The sequence below is a fragment of the Colletes gigas genome, unplaced genomic scaffold (assembly GCF_013123115.1).
Source record: "Colletes gigas isolate AHSC1104 unplaced genomic scaffold, ASM1312311v1 Colletes_gigas_Sc00010, whole genome shotgun sequence".
NCBI lineage: Eukaryota > Metazoa > Arthropoda > Insecta > Hymenoptera > Colletidae > Colletes > Colletes gigas.
In genome coordinates, this window is record NW_025106639.1 from 2,467,987 (window position 1) to 2,485,802 (window position 17,816).

Below are 17,816 nucleotides of genomic sequence, written 5' to 3' on the forward strand. Positions count from 1 at the left end.
TGTCTCTGTAACTCCATCCCTAATACACATGGTAAGTATTAATACGACAAATTCCAACTAATAAACAATTTAAAATTCCAGAAGAACAGTCCAAGGTTTCTCGTATCCAGTTATTCCTTCTGTATTTTTCACGAAAAAAAGAAGCTTCGCGCGAAAACAATCCGGTGAATTTACAGCGGCGTCGCGGGGGCTTCGAAAAGTTATTATAACAATCTCCGGCGCCTTTATCGGCTTAAGCGCCATGCCAAACACTCCCCGGTAACGATCGGGAACGAGATCGTGCCAAGCCAAAGAGACTCCTAACAGTTAGGATCCGCGATATCCTCGGCTAAAACGATCGCGCGGGATTCGTTTATCGGCGACATTCGCGCCACTGCCAAGAGATCCCCCGCTGTTTCGTTTCGAACGGCGTCGCGACGTTACCGCACGCTTCTGAATAATCCACGAGCCCCCCAAAAAACACGATCAGGCGATCGTCGTGCGTACCACGTTGCGGAAACTTTCGTGTTAGGAAAGACAATAGACTCGCAGGGGCTGGGAAATTTCGTTCCACTCGAACGACTTCGCAAATAGAACGAGACGTTACGCGGACTTGGAAATTTTTCTGTAACGCAAGAATTATTTAGAATTTCGTGAACGTATTGTGGGGCTATAATGGAACCCTAAACCTGGGGTCAAATTTTCTGTTGGATGTTAATTTGAAAAATAGTGAATTATGTGGAAATTGTACTGTCATCGAAGAACACAGAATAAAAAATTGAACCCTTTATGACTCAAATTATTTTTTGATTCTAAAACACAGTTACGTAATATTAATTAAATTAGATTAAATTGTAGAAAACGATCTAATAGAAGGATGATAGTGCACGAAAATTGAAGTCTCTATAACTCAAATTATTTTTGGATTCTGAAACACAGTTACGTAATATTAATCAAATTAGATTAAATTGTAGAAAACGATCTAATAGAAGGATGATAGTGCACGAAAATTGAAGTCTCTATAACTCAAATTATTTTTGGATTCTGAAACACAGTTACGTAATATTAATTAAATTAGATTAAATTGTAGAAAACGATGTAATAGAAGGATCGTAGTGAACATTGATCACGAGACATAATTTTCGATAGAAACGGGGTCGAAACATTTACATCGATGCAAATATCCGTAATTAAATTATGAGCTAATTCCGTAATTGCAGGCTGCGAGTGTTAAACGCTACTTAAAGAATTGGAGCGCGAGGATGAAAAGAAATGTATCCGATCGGTCGCGGGAGATCGGTTCGTAGGACGCGGGAGAGGTAAAAGTGCATCGACGACACCGATTCCGATCTACGTGACCTCGTTCACGTAGGAAAATCGCGTTCATTGAGCAACGATTCCAGCTGGATTCATGTAATCGGTCTCGTTCGCCGTGTCCCGTTGCCACGCAAGAAATCGATTATATTCTTACACAGTCGTCGCTGCGTGATCGCACTTAAGTGGCTGTTGGCACCATTTCCATGCATTACGAGAGATCACTTGTAATTCGTCACCGACAAAGCGATTCCCCGCGATCGGGGGACTAATTAGACGATCGAGTCTCGTGGCACCTGAGATTCTAGCGAATGCATTCTTGCACTCCCCGATAGCACAGTGGAGGCCAGCAAAAATTCTGAACCATGAAAATTAAGAGGCTCAACTTTTTATCTACACCCTTTGAATAATTTTTTTGTTCTCAAGGATGTAAAAGATTTAAAGTGAGCTTCTTAGATTTGAATCTCAGGAGTAAAAAGTAACATTAAAAACGACTATCTGAAGACTGAAAGAGGGTTCAGAATAATCCCCTGATTACTATACTTCTCATCACAAAATTAAATACTCCAAAAATTAACAATGTTTCCATCAAGTACTCTGATACTCACGACTGCCAAATGTAATAATTTCTCTGAAAAACGGGGCGTCCAAGGTCGCCTAATCTTCTCGACAGAGATTGGTAGGTCTCTTCTAGGTAAAAATTTCTCCACGAGCGTGCTTTGGTACGCAATGGCGGACCACAAGGCGTCGTAGGGAGCTCGAGGATCGCGACGACCTTGCGGAGGACGCGGCCAGGAAGAGGGCTCGAAGAACGTCACGCACGAGCCCCGTTGGCGCACTAAATGTCGCAATCCGGCGTTCGCCGTTCGTTTGAATGCGACGTTGGGAAGGGGGATCACTTTCTCTTGGACGGCGCGAACGACCACGGGCTACGGTCGCCATGGAGGAACACTCGTAAGCGAGTTTTTACCAAAGAAGCAACCAGTTCGCTGTCACGTTTCCGATTGTTCCTGGTCCACCGGCGAACGCGACGGAAAAACAGAACGTCGGCGCGGCAAAACGCGATCGCGGCTCGTTGACGATCGATGGACCACTCGCGAGCAACGATTTCGTGACGAGGATATCCGACCAGTGTCCGAAATTCATCAGTGGTTCGAGACAGGGGGCTTCGTCGTCGAGAGTAATTGTAATTCGTCGAAGAGTCCTTTGTGAATTTTTGTGAACGGTGCTGGGAACAAGAGTGTACCAAAATTTTAGTCGAGTAATCGATCGAAATTAATTTGGACGGTTCAGTAGATAAATTCTTGTTCATTGAAATTTTTTTAGATAAGAATTTTGATCGTTTCTGAGTTACAGGAATCGTAGACGTAATGATTTTTGGGGCTGTAATTGTAAAATGGGTTCTTGTACGATTTGTATAGTATGGCAGGTTCTATAGTAGTACCTCTGCAACTCGATACACAAACGTGACGAAGTATCGTACGATTAAGTATGCAGTAGTTGTGTCGCTCGTTTTCCCTACAGAAAGTAGGTCAGTTGTCTATGAAAAGAAACACTTTTGCCTTTGTGAATCTTTTAAATTGATCCCTGAACGAGATTCGAGAAAGTTTCATTCACGAATAGAACTAGAATCTAATTTTTTTACACCAACGTAAACGAATCTCTGGGCCAAAAGCTAGCTTACGAACGAATTAAAAATTTGCAGTTTCTATGCAAATTCAGGAATAAAAATGGTTACGTCCGTGGTTCCACCCAGAATCTGTCGATCAGTTTGACAATAGTGCAAAGATAGATATAACGCGACTGATTCCCCAGGTAGCATTCCACGATGCGATTGTCGAGAGCGTTTTTCTTCCTGGGATGTTGGTTCCTGGCTATAGCGGCTATAGCCGCGTCCCCGAGACCGGAAGAGCCCGCGTTCGAGCTTCCGGTACAACTGGTCGGCTTTCCAGTGATCATAGCCGCCGTGAGGATCACCAATTTCGTCAAGAAACTCGCGTACTCCCTAAATCCAGGTGAGATCCTCGAACCAATACTATATTAATTCATTACATTCGATTAAAAAGTAAATTTGTGAAACGTCTTCCCGAGTAGAGAAGAAACCCTGTCCAGTTTAGATTCCTGAATAATATCAAGTGCATCAAGTACACAGTATTCTTTTTCCTATTTTATTCGACTTGGAAATTATTCTGAGGCTGAGTTTCTTGGAGCAAGTTCAATGTTTCCTTTCGCTCAGATCCTTCAGGTTGCATCGAACGTGACGCTTCATCGATCGCTGAAACGTAAAGAATGTAAACTTCGCCGCGTAGGTAACCCGGCTTCCTCGTGGTTTCGCGCGTGAATCGAATCGGTGAACAGCGAAAGCGAAAGTGTTCCACTTGTTGCGACTTCTGTGTCGGAACCACGGAATCCCGTGTAATGCAGGTGTAATTTGCAGCTGTTTCCTGAATACGAATGGATTATTCGACGATCGAAACGCCCGGCAGAAATGGCACACGTGCGCGTTGTTAAACACAGGTTGATTCGAATACATAGAACCTTTATCTAACATTTGCCACTTCCGCTTCTACGATAATTATTTACAGCCACATGTATACGATTCTTACCATAAAAACAAAATTTAATGCGAAATACTTATTGCAAGGTGTTTGAAATTTTATTCGAGCAATGATTAATTGATATCACTCGGATAAAATTCTGTCTGGATCGTCAATTTTCGTTAAAATAAAGGTTGAAGACGTCGACGCCGTTTACCCTCGTTTAGCAGTTTCGAATGATCGAAACGGGGACTGTCGCTCGGATTGATGACGGAAACTGATTGAATCCCGCAAGCGTTTCTATTAAAACCTGCATAATGCATTAACGCGACCGATTCCTGTCATCCGATGACTCGATTGTGAGGTCAGTTAATAGACTGAACGTCGCGAAACATTTTTACGAATAATCGAGTGCCAATCTGGCAACGAATCAATTTATATACAGGGTGTTCGGCCATCCCTGGGAAAAATTTCAATGGGAGATTCTAGAAGCCAAAATAAGTCGAAAATCAAGAATATCAAATCATTTCAAATCATTCTGGAAAAATTATATTCGGTTGTGGGGGCCAATTACAATCATTTTTGGTGAATAGACATACCCCCGAAATCCTACACACTTTCGAGAAAAAAATTCCTTACCGAAAATACAATGTCTGACCATGAATGAAGATTCCCCTGAAATTCGGCAAAATTAAAAAATTTCAAATCGTTCTAAAAAAATTATTTTTAGCTAGAGGAGTCGAGTACAATCATTTTTTGTCAATAGACATACCCCCGAAATCCTACGTAGTTTCGAGAAAAAAATTCTTTACCGAAAAATAGCGAATAAATATTCGTAATTAAATTGCGTATCTATTGGTTGGAACTTTCGTTTCTTTCGATTGAAACAACTCGTTTCCTAATAGAGTGGAACAAAGCAATCGATCGGGATCGTTGACTATCCTGCACGCTAATTTGCCACGCGCTCGAATCGACGTTTACAGTTAGAAAGCACGTCGAGCACACTCGGCGGAGCAAACAACGCTCGAGAAACTAATTTCGACGGGGTCGTTTTGCAATTTGTCACCCATTCGTGTCCCCCCTGTTTCCAGCGACGTACGCCAGCCGCGCGAGACGAGACCTGCCTCTGGTGCACGACGAGGAAATCCTAGACGTCGGTCAGGTGGAGAAGAAATTGGTAACGGAGCTGGGCAATAACGTGTGCATCTACGAGAGAATATGCGCCAAGTATGCAACCCAGACGCTGCTGAATCGGAGCAGGGAACGCGACCTCGACTGGAACGTCGTTTTCAGGTACACCACTAACGACGCCCCCTCACTATCCAACCTACCAATGATTAATATCTAACGTCGTAAATTGCACAAAGCTAACAGCTTATTTCCTGCCCTTATCCATAGAACTCGCCATTAACTGCGATCACGTTGCCCCTGGAAATCTAGATTCACGTTCTCCTTGACTTGCGTAAATTGAAAGCTTAGAATCGAGAGAAAAATTACAAAACAAACGTCTATAGGAGCTTGAGCCTTTCTTATTGATAAAAAAGTCTGTTATTTGAATTTCAATCGTTCCAAACGATTTCTCTATTTCAATGATTCCTATTTATAACTTCTAGCCATGGGATAGCCAGTTCCCCAATACTTTGAACTCTTCTAGATTTACCACGAAAGACAAACACCTTGAATACATTAATAATTTTTTAAAATTTCGTGTCCACAGACTTGACTCTGAGAGATCTATAGTATAATTGGAAATACTTTTTCTCGATCACGCGGAAAGATCTCTACCGCCAGGCCAACGACTCGGCGTTTCTCGAAACTCCATTCCGTGTTTATGCGTCGACGACACAGTTTCTCCTTTACGTAACTCGCGAAGCGTCGCGGCGTCGGTGCTCGATCGCGTTTGCATCGATTCCCCCGCGATCCGAAACGTCATGCACCGGTCGTTACCAATACCAATCTCGTCCATTTGCATGGCAATTGTTCCACAAAGTGGTCCGGCGAACGGTCCGCACGCGAGGATCGTCGACGTTACGACGATCGAAATAACGGTGGCAGTCGTTCGGATCTCTGGCTAGAAAATTATCGAAACATTCTGGAATACGGATACTCGAATGTTATCCGCTGAACCACTCCACGGTCTCGAGACTCTTCGAAAGTCTTGTAAAATCTCGAGTGTCTTGCTATTACGTTGCAGTTAAGATCGACAAAATATTGGAGGATGCAATGGGTTGCAAAATCGGGCGTTTCTGTGTTTCCAAAGACTGGTTCGATGTTCAAGTAATATTCCGGAGCGATCCGACGTTTCCTCGAAATGAATTTTATCCATTCGCGAACGTGAAAACCGTGTGCAAAATTTACGCAGAGTGGAAAATTAATATTACTCGAAGCTTCACGGAATTTAAGGTAAAGTCACCATTACGAAGCTTCACACTTCTAATATAAAGTCACCATATTCTATAAAAAAGATGGAGACCTTTGCATACCTCTGACACGTATCTTCGTATACAATTTGGTAGTTGGTTAGCCCTGCTTTTCTAGTGAATAGAGTTGATAAAAGAAGAGTCACGCGCGAATTTGACGAGTTGCATTTCGCGACCCGAAAAGTGCATCGCGGGTGCAACGACTCGCGCAACGACGACCCTGAAGTTCACGGCCCAGGGCGTCCGCGGCTCGAAGACTGGTTTCCTACCTTCGTCTCGGTCGGTCGAGTTGCGAAACGCCGCCGATAGGAAGCTTAATAACGGGCCTCGTTAATGCATCGTGGAAAACTACTGGCCCATTTGCGCGGCCAGCCGTGAACCAATGAAACGTGTCCCCTGCCATTTATTTCACTCCTCCTTGCCCCTTTCTCTTCCGACGTTTCGATTCGCGCTGATTATATTAATCTCGCCGCGCGTCAAATGAATTTTTTCCCCTCGCCAAACTTTTCTCGCCGCTCTACTGCCTCGGGGACATGCATCCATTGAAACATACAATGAGAGATACGTTAGACGGAATCAGAGATCAGCTGAAGTTTCAGTTACTGTTTTTTTAATTCGAACTTCGTGATAAAGCTGTTTGTATTAAATAAGAATGATGATCAATTGTGTATCTCTCACTTTCGACATTTTTACTTCGATTGGTTTTGGAATATTTAAGTACATAGGCTGCACATCCTTATGCATATTTTTATTAATAGAATTAATGAAATGAGAGCTTTGTTGAGGACTGTCTCAACCCTTAAATATAATAATTCCTATAAATGCATAAAAATTCGCAGTCTAGTAATAATATGAAAAATTCGAGTGTATTTGCGAGTGTTTTATCTGGATGCCAAGCATCGTAAAGATCGAAGACGAAACGGGCGAAGAGCCTTGTTTCGTAGACGCAGGAACCGACAGTTATGTGTTAACACGAGTGGCAAAAGTAAATTGAGAAATTTTTTATACGCTTCGTATAAACCTGTCGTGATTATTACGCTGTAAATCGATGGCGAAACGAGTTTGGAGGCTGCAGGAAAGGTCGACAGGCCCCGGAGAGCCTTAAAAATTGAGTCAACTTCCTGGCTTGGCATCTGAACTTTTCCCGTATTTCATACAGTCTTCTTTTTCAAATTTTTAAATTCCGTTCAAGAGTCATCCACGACAATTTCCAGCAGACACTTTATAAAAATTGTTATTCCATCACAGTATGATTAGATCCTCGAAAGCCTTACGACGAAATACCATAAATATCAAAGTTCGACTCTCGAATATTTCATAATATTCGTAGATGGAACCTTTGGAATGGCCAAAAATCCAACTTTCTCCGGGCCTCCGCATAAATTCCGAGGATTCCCCGATAATTCGCGGAGAATGATCGAGCCGGTAAATCCTTAAAAGGAGCTGCGAGAGAAGGTGGTCCTCCTCCCTGGTTCTAATGGGTCGACAGCACTTTCTTCCGGCGAAGGACCTAATAGAAATCCGTGCTACCCGGGCTCGGTGTTGGCCTTCCACGGAGCCACCTTCTCCCAGCTTGCATTAAATTCAGTCGCGAGTAACGCCGGGAGCAGATAGCCTTTAATGGCGGCCCCGACGACCGTCCTAATGCATCCTGATAACTCTGTTCCAACGTTTCGCCCCACCCTGCCAGCTCCTTCGTTGCGCCTCTGCCGTTTTACGAGTGTCGCGGGCTATCTTAACCCCCCTAGATTCGAGGGGGCTTATCAGCGATTTCCTCGACGTCGGGGGATGGCCAGCGCGTGTCCTGGAGGACGAAACGCGATCGGTTCTGTTACCTGTCTAGACGCGGGGAGAACTCGTGGGAGGGTGAATCCGTGCACACGACGACGCCAGGAAACCGTTTCCAGTGGCTCTAACGGAGCATGGATGAGAAATCGCGCAAAGTCCTTCGCAGGAGTCAATTAAAGAATAGATAGGATGGCGTTGACAGTGGTGGATTTTATCTCTCGTGGTAAATTAGTAATTTATACCGGGGAGTTGGCAATCTCTTTCACGGAAGATCGAGCGTGTAAATTTTCTAGCGAATTTAATATCGACATCAATGTCCGTGGAGGGTGATTCTAATCTACGAATAATGGAATTGCACAGGTTTTCAAAATTTAAAACCTGTGTCTGTATCATTCTCTCCGCAGGGTGGTCCAAATGTTTCAGATCGTAATAAAAAATGGCTCGAAGAGTAAGTACTACTGTACCTATCTGTAGGACCTTAGATTTTTTCAAATTCGACAAGTGAATGTGCATGTAAATGTATTAATAACGGGGTTGTGACCTGAACCATTTGTATGGACCACCCTGAATAGCTAATAATATATTTTATTTTAAAATTGAGTAAATTTCTTTCAATAATTCCGTTTCTGACGCTACGAACGACGATACGTATTACGTTTGACGCCAAAGTAGTCGAAAGAAAAATAATTTTTCGTAGGTCGCGCGAGCCTTTTAACCCTTCTGAGCATTAGTTAGACTTTCGAGACATATCGTAAAGTTAACGTGGCCGATTGTTCGTTTTACAGCGAGTACAAATCATCGCCGAATCCGACGAAGGAGAATTATTTATTGAGCGTGTTCCTGGGCGACATTATAGGCAGCCCGAGACTCTGTCATCAGCTGGCGAAGAGAGGAAGAGGCTGCGTGGACGCGACGCTCGCGGATTAACTGTAAACCGCTATTTATGTTGTACAAAACCGTGGTCCCTGTACAGATTGTAAATATCCCGATGACGCGTTCCCTGTTCCTCCGCCTCGGTCGTTAATCGGCGGGGGACAAATAAAGCTGTCGCATCCGTGTTTTCTCGCCTCGTTTTAGCGTAACGAGGATCCCCCGTTCTAACAAAAACAGCTGTTACAATTAATTATTACGTTTAAGGCTGTTAGCGTTCCGCGTTACCTGAGCGTCGTTGCACCCGGGCGACGAGCGTCGTGCAATTATCGCTCGTCGCCATTAATTACACGAATTTAGAACAGTGGTATAGCCCGGTGCCACCGTTTAAATTATCTTTAGTGAACGTTTGCGTCTTTGTCGACGAAATGTTGGGGTAAACGGTGAAGTTAACGCGCGGCGGAGGAGGACGAGAAGATTGCAATATTAATCGAGGGAAAATAAATAATGTAATTTGGTTTAGTGAACATTTCGTCCTAATCTTTTGGTCCTCTTAATCAGTCAAGTTTAAACAGAAGTTTATTTTATGAGGGTCCAAAATTTTGAAGAAGAATGTGGTCAATGTTTCACAGATTCTGACTGAAAACTACGGTGGATCTTGAGAATTAAAAAATGTTACGTTTACAATATTTGTAGATTGTATCTGCGTTCTACGATCGTTATAAATATTACGTCAGAGTCGAATGAATGTAACTTGGAGTTTGTTAATCGTTCAATAAAGTTGTTTGACGAATAAATACTCGATGTGTTTTGTAACTCTCGCGAACGACTAGGCACGCATGTAGGTCCGCGAAGTGAGAGTAGCCCGCGATGACGTTTCTTCCTACCTACGCCTCTTCGACCGAGTTTGTACACGAAGAACAGTTCTGAAGAAAGTCCCAGTTGCCCGTGAAACTGTGACACGATCATCCGCGACTCGAGTTGCTCGTATGTCTCGATTAAACGCGCCAAGAAAACCTTCTGTTCCAAAAAGTTTCAATTTCTCTAGAAAGAAATTCTTCGAGAGTGCAAAAATTCAACTGGAGAAATATTTTCTAAATGGGTATTTTAAATCGTTGTAGCCATAAATTTAACCCATTGAGTACACGGTGTCTCATTTAGAGCACATTGGGAGAAATACTTGTTATTGGTATTCATTAAAATACGACGTTGATTAAAATAATATACAATTTGCTTGATCAACTTTGGAATAGACACAGAGTTTGGTTGATAAAACTAATTCTATTCGATTTTATAATTTATCACGATTGTTTCTTGATTCTGGAAAACAATAATCTGGTACTTAATGGGTTAAAACAAGCGGAGGATTCGAGAACAGCAATCAGTGAGAAGTGAGAAGTGAGAAGAGAGAAGATAGTAAAGGGAAGATTGACGTTCAATTTCGAAGAAACAGAGAGTCACGCGATGATATTCAAATTCATCCTTATTTGCTTCCTTCTTTGCTTTGACGTTCGCGCCGGGGATGGGTTTCAGATGCCTCCCCAAGAAATTGATGGCGCTCGTTACTGCGACTTCGATGGTCCTCGAAAGAACTACAACGCGTCCGATTTATTGCAGTGAGTAGAAAATCCTATTATTCTCGTCAGTGGGAGCCAACCGCCGGGATAATCCGCTTCGGCGAAAAACATCGCGTAGGTGTATCGACGTGTTAGTCGCCGATTTCGTCGATCGAGAAAGCAGCGCGGAGAACGCAAAAAGCCAGTGGAACGGGTCAACGGGCAGGCAGATCTCCTTCGCGGACGTTTTCGCCAACTTCTTCAACGAAGATCAGTCGCTGGTACGCCCAAATCCCACCCACTGCTTTCTTAACCTTTAAGTGAATTATTAAGCCCTCTGCAAGTTTGAACTAATAATTATATGAAAATTTATGTGATCCTCCACTAGTTCATTAATTTCTAAAGGCTTTAAAAATCAATATCAAGTAAAATAATTCACTCGAGATTGAGAATCCACTTAAGGGTTAAAAAATTTTTTTTAAAAATCCTCCCATAAAAATCTGACGTCCTTTAGAGAAAATATACTTCAGTATCGTTTCTTTCGTTCACAAAAATTCGAATGGAATCGAATGCAATTACAATAAGAGATAATCTTCGAAAGAAACACTTTGAAATGCAAAGGGGTAGATTAAATTGGGGCGAAATTCGCGGAGTTTGCGGAACTTTTCTACTCGTAGCTGCACCAGAGCGCATCCCTTCCGGCGGATACGACGTCCGGCTACTACCAATCGAATTATCCGGCGATATCAGGTGGAACGTTCGATTCTTCGCCGGGATTTCAGCTGAATCTATTCGATGCCCTTTCGTCGATATCCCGCCACGACGACTACAAGTGCGTGCCAAGGATACTCTGCGAAATGGCGAGTGGGAAACTTCCAGGAAGATCGTTGGCCAAACAAACGTCCAGTTTGTTCGAGTTTTTCGGAAAAAACGCTCTAACGGAGTACGTTCGACGAAATCATCGTTTCTATGGGAGGGACGAGGTATTGAGATTTGATTTCTTCGCGTTCTCAGGTGGCTGGCCACGGTGGACGTTGCTGGAGCCTCTCCGTTACTCAACTTTGGAAGAGCTATGATACTCGGGTATAGCAACAGAGGAAACTCTCTGGCTTGTTACAGAGCCTTTCCAAAGTGTCCGAGAGACTCCAACGAGCTCGTTCATTATCTCAATAATTACAACGGGGGATTCTTTCGACTTTTTAATAGGCTTCAATTTGGAAAACAACGACGGTTCAAAGGTATTTGTAGATAACAATTCCTAATTCTCAACTTCCAGAAGACAATTGGAAAATCTCGTTTAATTTTTTCTTTTCTTTCAGGCGATTATTCGAGAATTGGAACGGAGGGAAGAATAATTACTGGTGGCTCGGTACGAGCGGATCGTCCTAAAGAAGTTCGGAATAAAGTTCACTTCCCGAGTTACGAATTATTTAGAAGCGACAACGATATCGCTTTCCCGATTGAAAAAGTCCCGAATAACGATCCGGCGACCAACAGTATCGTGAACTTTGCACAAGAGTCGGAAACGAGTGTCTGGCAGGAGAACGATGCCTCGTTTTTCCCTCAGGTAATCGCCAAAAATAATAAAGTTATTCGTCTAATCGTGCATTCTCAAACTTTTATTTTTTTCAGGATGCGGATAACAAAAGGTTCTCTCGATTCCGATTTCCCTGAATATTCAAAACAGAAGATTAAAAATATGAGAATTCGAGGTCCTAGAGCGAGCATTTCATTTCAAATAAATACCCAAGCAACAAATCAAGAAGAAATTCTCTCTCTGAAGTGATTTGGTAGATTTTAAGGGCAATATAAAATGGAAAGAATCACGAGAATTTTGTACAAAATAAGCATCTATACTATTCGTGTAAGAGTTTGACTTACAATCTGAAACGTATTACTTTATCTTATAGAAATTTTTATATTGGAAATAAATTAATAAATCTACAGAGATGTCAAAGACCATGTACTGTATTTTTTTAAACATTATTAGGCTTGTGAAACTTTGAATAATAGCTAAAGGCTCGCGGGTATTTTGTTGACTACTGACACCCAAGTGACAGGTGAAAATATTACACTTACAAAAATTTTTCTATTACAGATAAATCAATGTATAATCTACAAAAATGTTAACAACCATATACTGTAATTTTTTAAATATTCCTAGGCTCGTTAAATCCCAAATAATAGCTAAAGTGGCGGGAGCTCGCGAGTATATATTTTTTGAATGGCGCCCAGCGTGACAGGTGCTTAAATTTCTAGCATTCGAGGCTACCTGAAACTACGCGGAGGTGTTTAAATATCGGCGACACGATTTCTAACGTCCACTTCCCACCGAGGCCACAAATTACCAGCGACGGCCAACCACGAATTTACAACGGATTACCAGGGTCCCCGAGTGTAGCTACGAAAATTCGTCCACGCCCACGGGACGCCATCGTTTGCTCCACCTGGCCGTCTCCCATCAGGGATTTTCTATCCACCTGTACGAGCCCGTGTTCATAAACAGGAAGTCCCGTAGTCGCCGCGGCGGACGCAATGTTACTGGCGCAGATGCCATTTGTGGAAACAGCATGGGGCGCCGTTCCAGCACCGACAACTTGTCCAATGAATCTGCCCTCGAGCATCAGCTTTATGTCTCTGTTACGCGCGCTGGTAAATTGTATCTTATCCCGGTTCGATTTCCTGCACGGATAGCGGCGCGAAATAATAACGACGCGGACGGGGGCGAGCGGGGTACACCCGTTCCTCCCGTTGATGGGATGTCCCTTTATGTCGTGCAATATGCACGCCAGCGAAGGATTATATCATCCTGTCGCATAATTTATACGTATAAACGGCGCTCGCGATCTTACGAGCAAACTCGCTGATCTCTTAAAAGTTAGTCCCGGTGTATTTATGCGCAACGGGTATACGATTGCTCTTGGCATATTTATAACGGTATGCTCGGAGATATATCCTCCGCAAAGTGGTCTGATATTGATATTTAGTCCAGTTACCTGGTAAATAGATCGTACGTGGAACGGATGTGGCGAACTAACGGATTTCAAATTGGAACACGCTTTGAAAAATATTTACAAAGTATTCGATATAGACACGATGTGACATCATCTATAAAAAGTAGCAATATCTTCCATTTTAATCATAATTTTTAAATCGTATTCATTTCTGTTGATTCCAAGATTCGCGAGAGGCCTATTAATTTTTTGCTTAGGTTCGAATTTAAAGTTTCGATGGGGTAAATATGAATATTGATTGAACGGTAGGAGCCGCAAGCTGCCATACGCGTCACCCCTCGGTCGTTCCGATAAATCCACATAACCGAGAAGTCACAATTCCGAACGTATCCCTTTATTGTACACTTTCGATATCGGGTGTCGTTCACCTGGAGCAATTTCACGAGAGAAGTGCTAATTTTCACGGGAGCTACGGGGAACAGGTAACAATCACCAATAACAGGTTGTACTTATCAACGTTTTTACGAACCGAAATATTAAATTATGTAACTAAGTGTAATGATACTGTTAGGAACCTGGCAAGGTTTACGATACGGTCTCTTGTGAATACCGCTATTTTTGAAGATAGCTAATTTCAATTCGCTTGTTAATAGTTACAGCTAAACGAGGAGTCAGGGCCCTAAAAAATTATTACAAAATTACAGCAATCAGGAACTCGTACCAGAGCCCTGCTCCGTCGTTCTCGATAGCGATTGACGTATCATAAACCTTCCAACTAGTCGCGCGGTCGATTAACGGCCTCGGTACCTGGGCACGGTCCCCGGTCGAGTACTGGGAAATATCCATTTCCGGGGGGGGTTCAGTTTGCACCCCGACTGGTAGGCGGCAACCTGGACTAGGCGGATTTCGAAAATCCAACCCCCAACCGGGGACGTCGGCCGATTGGTCAGTTTCGTTACGCCTCATCGGCAATTTTAGTATATAAGAATAGCATCGGAAGAGTTTTTTTTAGATTAGCAAGAAAATTATAGTTGGAAACGTCACTGTATCTCTTGTTGAAATTAATAAACACCAAATACGAACCATTAGTTTCCTACACTGAAGGTGGTCCTTCGAGTTTGTAGCTAGTCGGCACACCACGTGCAAACTTACAACCACGGATAGAACAGATACGTTACGGTCAACCCTTTGCCTCGCTAACCGATGGAGTAAACTACAGTTCGCGCTGTCGCATTATAAAGAAATGTCCTTCGTTATGTCGGTGACTTATTAAACGACAGTTATAAGACCTACAAATTACAGTTTCGATCTAATTGCTAATCATTATTCCCTAACTAGGTAGCGGGCCAATTACCGTACGCGTACACAAAAATTCAGTAAATTATGCGGGCGAAAAAACCTCGCTAACGGAAAAATCGGCCTGTTAACTCCCACGAGGCCCACGGAGCCGATTATGGGGCGTATGAAAATACAAATATTTTAACAACTGACAGGTTTCGGTCCTCCAAGTCGTAGCTATAACTCGACAAATGCATGGAAATCCTAATTGTAAACGAACGGTCTCGCGAATCCACTCCCTATCGTTGTTTATAAAGTTTCTGCTATTTAGTTGATCGTATCAATATACTTCGAACTTTAGATATCAGATAGTGTTTCGATTCCTTCGTATACCGGACTGTTAGTGCCAGATACACATCCAGTAACTTGCTTCTTATAAACGAGCAATAGCGACCAGAGCGAGGAACGAGAGGGCAAAAAAGAATTGTGTATCGACATGCACCAACAACTCTGCAATATACGATGCAACGCGGTATTGCAGCATGTGCTGCAATAAACTCTGAGACCGCAAGACATCCGAGGGATGCAACGGCTCGAAGATTGCAACGTTGCATCGATGCACACGATCGACATCTCGAGCGAAGCTAAATATCTAAACACTTGTAAATTCTTGGACCTCTGTACTTTCATACTCGAAATTAAGCTATTACATCGACATCGAGTATAAAACACTGATTATTTAAAAAACAGACTTTAAACCTTGTAACTTTTGTAATTGTAAATTTTACGTACCGTAATGCAGGCGAAAATGTGCATATTTGATGCACAATTTTTCTCCGATTTCTCCTGAGTGGAATGGAAATTTTATTGTTGGTCCAAGTAACGGTTGCATTAATGTGTCGCGTCCGAACTGTTCGTCAAACTTTTTTACGGTCGTCTACGTAAAATTTTCACAGGTGGAGAGGACTTTCTAGGCGTGGTTCCGAAGTGATTTATGGCTGTATCGCCTTTGCACCTCGCTGCGTTTACGAGAGTCACTATATTTCGTACACTCGCGAAACAACGGAATCGTAAAACGTAATATTTGCGAGTCAGGCCCCCGACAACGTATTTTTATATCTCCATTAGTCCTCACGATTCATACGGGGGAAGACATTCGGTAAATTTCGATAATAATTATGCCCACATTAACGTAGTATTAATTTTACAAACCTATTCAAATTTACTGCAATCGACATTAGAAATAATAAATATTAAATATTTTTATTATTTGCTCTCTAATTTGAGAAATAGTCAACGCGTTAAGGGGTTACAATCGTACCAAAATCCACGCTCGATACAATTTTCCATCCGTGCGGAATTCCATTCCCCCATGGGCTCTAAACGTCCGTGCCACGCGCACACCCGTACCCACAAACGACGAACGAAGGAAGAAAAAAAAAAACGGAGAAAATCAAGAGGAGGAAACGAGTAATTATTTTATCCTTTCTGGCGTGTAATTCGAGGCGTGCTCGCAGTCCGAGAGCTCGATGGCGCGGTTATCGAGGGTGGCGTAGACGCTGCAGTCGCGATCGTCGTTGCCTGGAGGGCCGTGTGCCTTGGACAAGGCCGAATGGGGTGCAACTGACAGCGAAAGACAATTAGCCTTCTGATACATCCCGATGTCGCCCGACGCCGGAGCCGATACACCGGGGAAACCCGCGGCGCCCAGATTCGATACACGCCTCCTGGAGCACCGCGCGACACCCCCCTGAATACTACGATTGTTCCTGGCAACCGACCGAGCCGCCCTTCGACTCCGCTCCCGTGTAATTGAACGTTGGTTTTTCGTATTGACGCTCGATACAGGACAATTTGCTCCGCGTCCTGGAAAACGTAGCGCTTTAATTCGCCCGGGGGACGATCAAAGACGCGTGGAAGATGCTCTCATTGTTGCTTCGTCCGCGTACTAATTGAACGTCACGCGTCGGGAATTGTACTTCCCCTTGAGAAGTTTCTCTTAACCACCCTCGTTCGCTCGAGGAGAATTTTTTTAATATAGAATTGATTTAATTTCTTGTGAAACTAGTCTTAAAATTTAGTGGATGCACCGTGTAGATTATTTTATGATTAAATAGAAAATATTCTCACTTTAGCTTCGAGGAAATAAATTTACCCTCTTGACAGTTCTATTTTGTGTAACCTTCCTCAATATAAAATTGATTTTTACGGTTCAGAAATTCTATGACAAGAGTATGTCGAAAGCTGAGAAGGAAGAAATTTATTTTCGTGATGGTTTACTTTAGCTTCAAGGAAATAAATATATTCTCTTGACAATGTTATTTTTTATGAACCTAGTGGACGTATCGACTACTTTACCTCATAATTAAATAAAAAGTCTTACCCTAGCTGACACGAGGGGTAGTTTCTATAGTTTTTCGTTGTGCACCAGTTCGAAGACACTTCCTATGAATTCAGAGTCACCGACGCGAGAGAATAGCAGAAAATGGAGCCAGGACGTTAATAGACCGGTGTATATAAACGTTCCGGAACGCCCTCGAAGCACGTTCGACTCGTTTCCCCTGTTCGGTGGCAACGGCGAGTCTTCCGTCGCGCGCAAAACAATCCGCGCCGGAGAGTGGCGTCCCGAGCGACTGAAATTGAAGCCGCAAATCAAGGATAAACGGGTAACAGGCTGAACGAGCGTCGATCCGATACCGCAAAAGGACCCGCGGACAAGTATGATTCCCCGTCGACGCCGGGGCGACCGTCGGCGTCTGGGACGACGTAATCTCACTCTATTAGGGGCGGTATTATTTTCCGTGGTAGACATCAAAGAGGATTTCCCGCGGGCTCATTGTATCGCGGCGATAATTCCTCGTTATTAGGAGCGCGCCGGGAGCGTTGGTCTCATGTCGGCTTACCACGCCCCAAGTGCCGAAACAAATCCTCCCGAATTGGGAGCCGATGCAAAGGAGCTATTCCGACAGCGAGACGCGGCTGACAATGGGAACACGGTCGAAAACGCCGAGGGTGACGCGCGATTGTCGCGGTTAATCCCCGTGAAAAATGCGACGCAGGTGAACCAGGTGAGGGCAGACTGAAAGGAAAATCGAATTTCCCGTCGGTCGGGGGATAATC

General features: G+C 43.3%; 2 protein-coding genes across 2 annotated transcripts; both read left to right on the forward strand.

Annotated features, from left to right (window-relative positions):
* The first annotated feature begins 3,121 nt into the window (after nucleotides 1–3,121).
* LOC122397856 lies at nucleotides 3,122–8,965 on the forward strand. The gene is made up of 3 exons (XM_043397306.1): nucleotides 3,122–3,308; nucleotides 4,922–5,123; nucleotides 8,824–8,965. The coding sequence occupies exons 1-3, from the start codon at nucleotides 3,122–3,124 to the stop codon at nucleotides 8,963–8,965; spliced, it is 531 nt and encodes a 176-aa protein (XP_043253241.1).
* Nucleotides 8,966–10,006: 1,041 nt separating this feature from the next.
* On the forward strand, nucleotides 10,007–16,981 carry LOC122397906. The gene is made up of 7 exons (XM_043397401.1): nucleotides 10,007–10,010; nucleotides 10,356–10,524; nucleotides 10,604–10,745; nucleotides 11,142–11,407; nucleotides 11,479–11,702; nucleotides 12,971–13,116; nucleotides 16,913–16,981. The coding sequence occupies exons 1-7, from the start codon at nucleotides 10,007–10,009 to the stop codon at nucleotides 16,979–16,981; spliced, it is 1,020 nt and encodes a 339-aa protein (XP_043253336.1).
* The last annotated feature ends 835 nt before the right edge of the window (nucleotides 16,982–17,816 follow it).

Excerpts from the sequence above, each read along its gene's own strand:
- LOC122397856 (XM_043397306.1), top strand. The coding sequence starts at position 3,122 with ATGCGATTGTCGAGAGCGTTTTTCTTCCTGGGATGTTGGTTCCTGGCT. Across the intron at positions 3,309-4,921 it reads CGCGTACTCCCTAAATCCAG|CGACGTACGCCAGCCGCGCG; the intron begins GTGAGATCCTCG and ends CCCTGTTTCCAG. Across the intron at positions 5,124-8,823 it reads GACTGGAACGTCGTTTTCAG|CGAGTACAAATCATCGCCGA; the intron begins GTACACCACTAA and ends TTCGTTTTACAG.
- LOC122397906 (XM_043397401.1), top strand. Across the intron at positions 10,746-11,141 it reads TCAACGAAGATCAGTCGCTG|CTGCACCAGAGCGCATCCCT; the intron begins GTACGCCCAAAT and ends TTCTACTCGTAG. Across the intron at positions 11,703-12,970 it reads AAAACAACGACGGTTCAAAG|GAAGTCCCGTAGTCGCCGCG; the intron begins GTATTTGTAGAT and ends GTTCATAAACAG.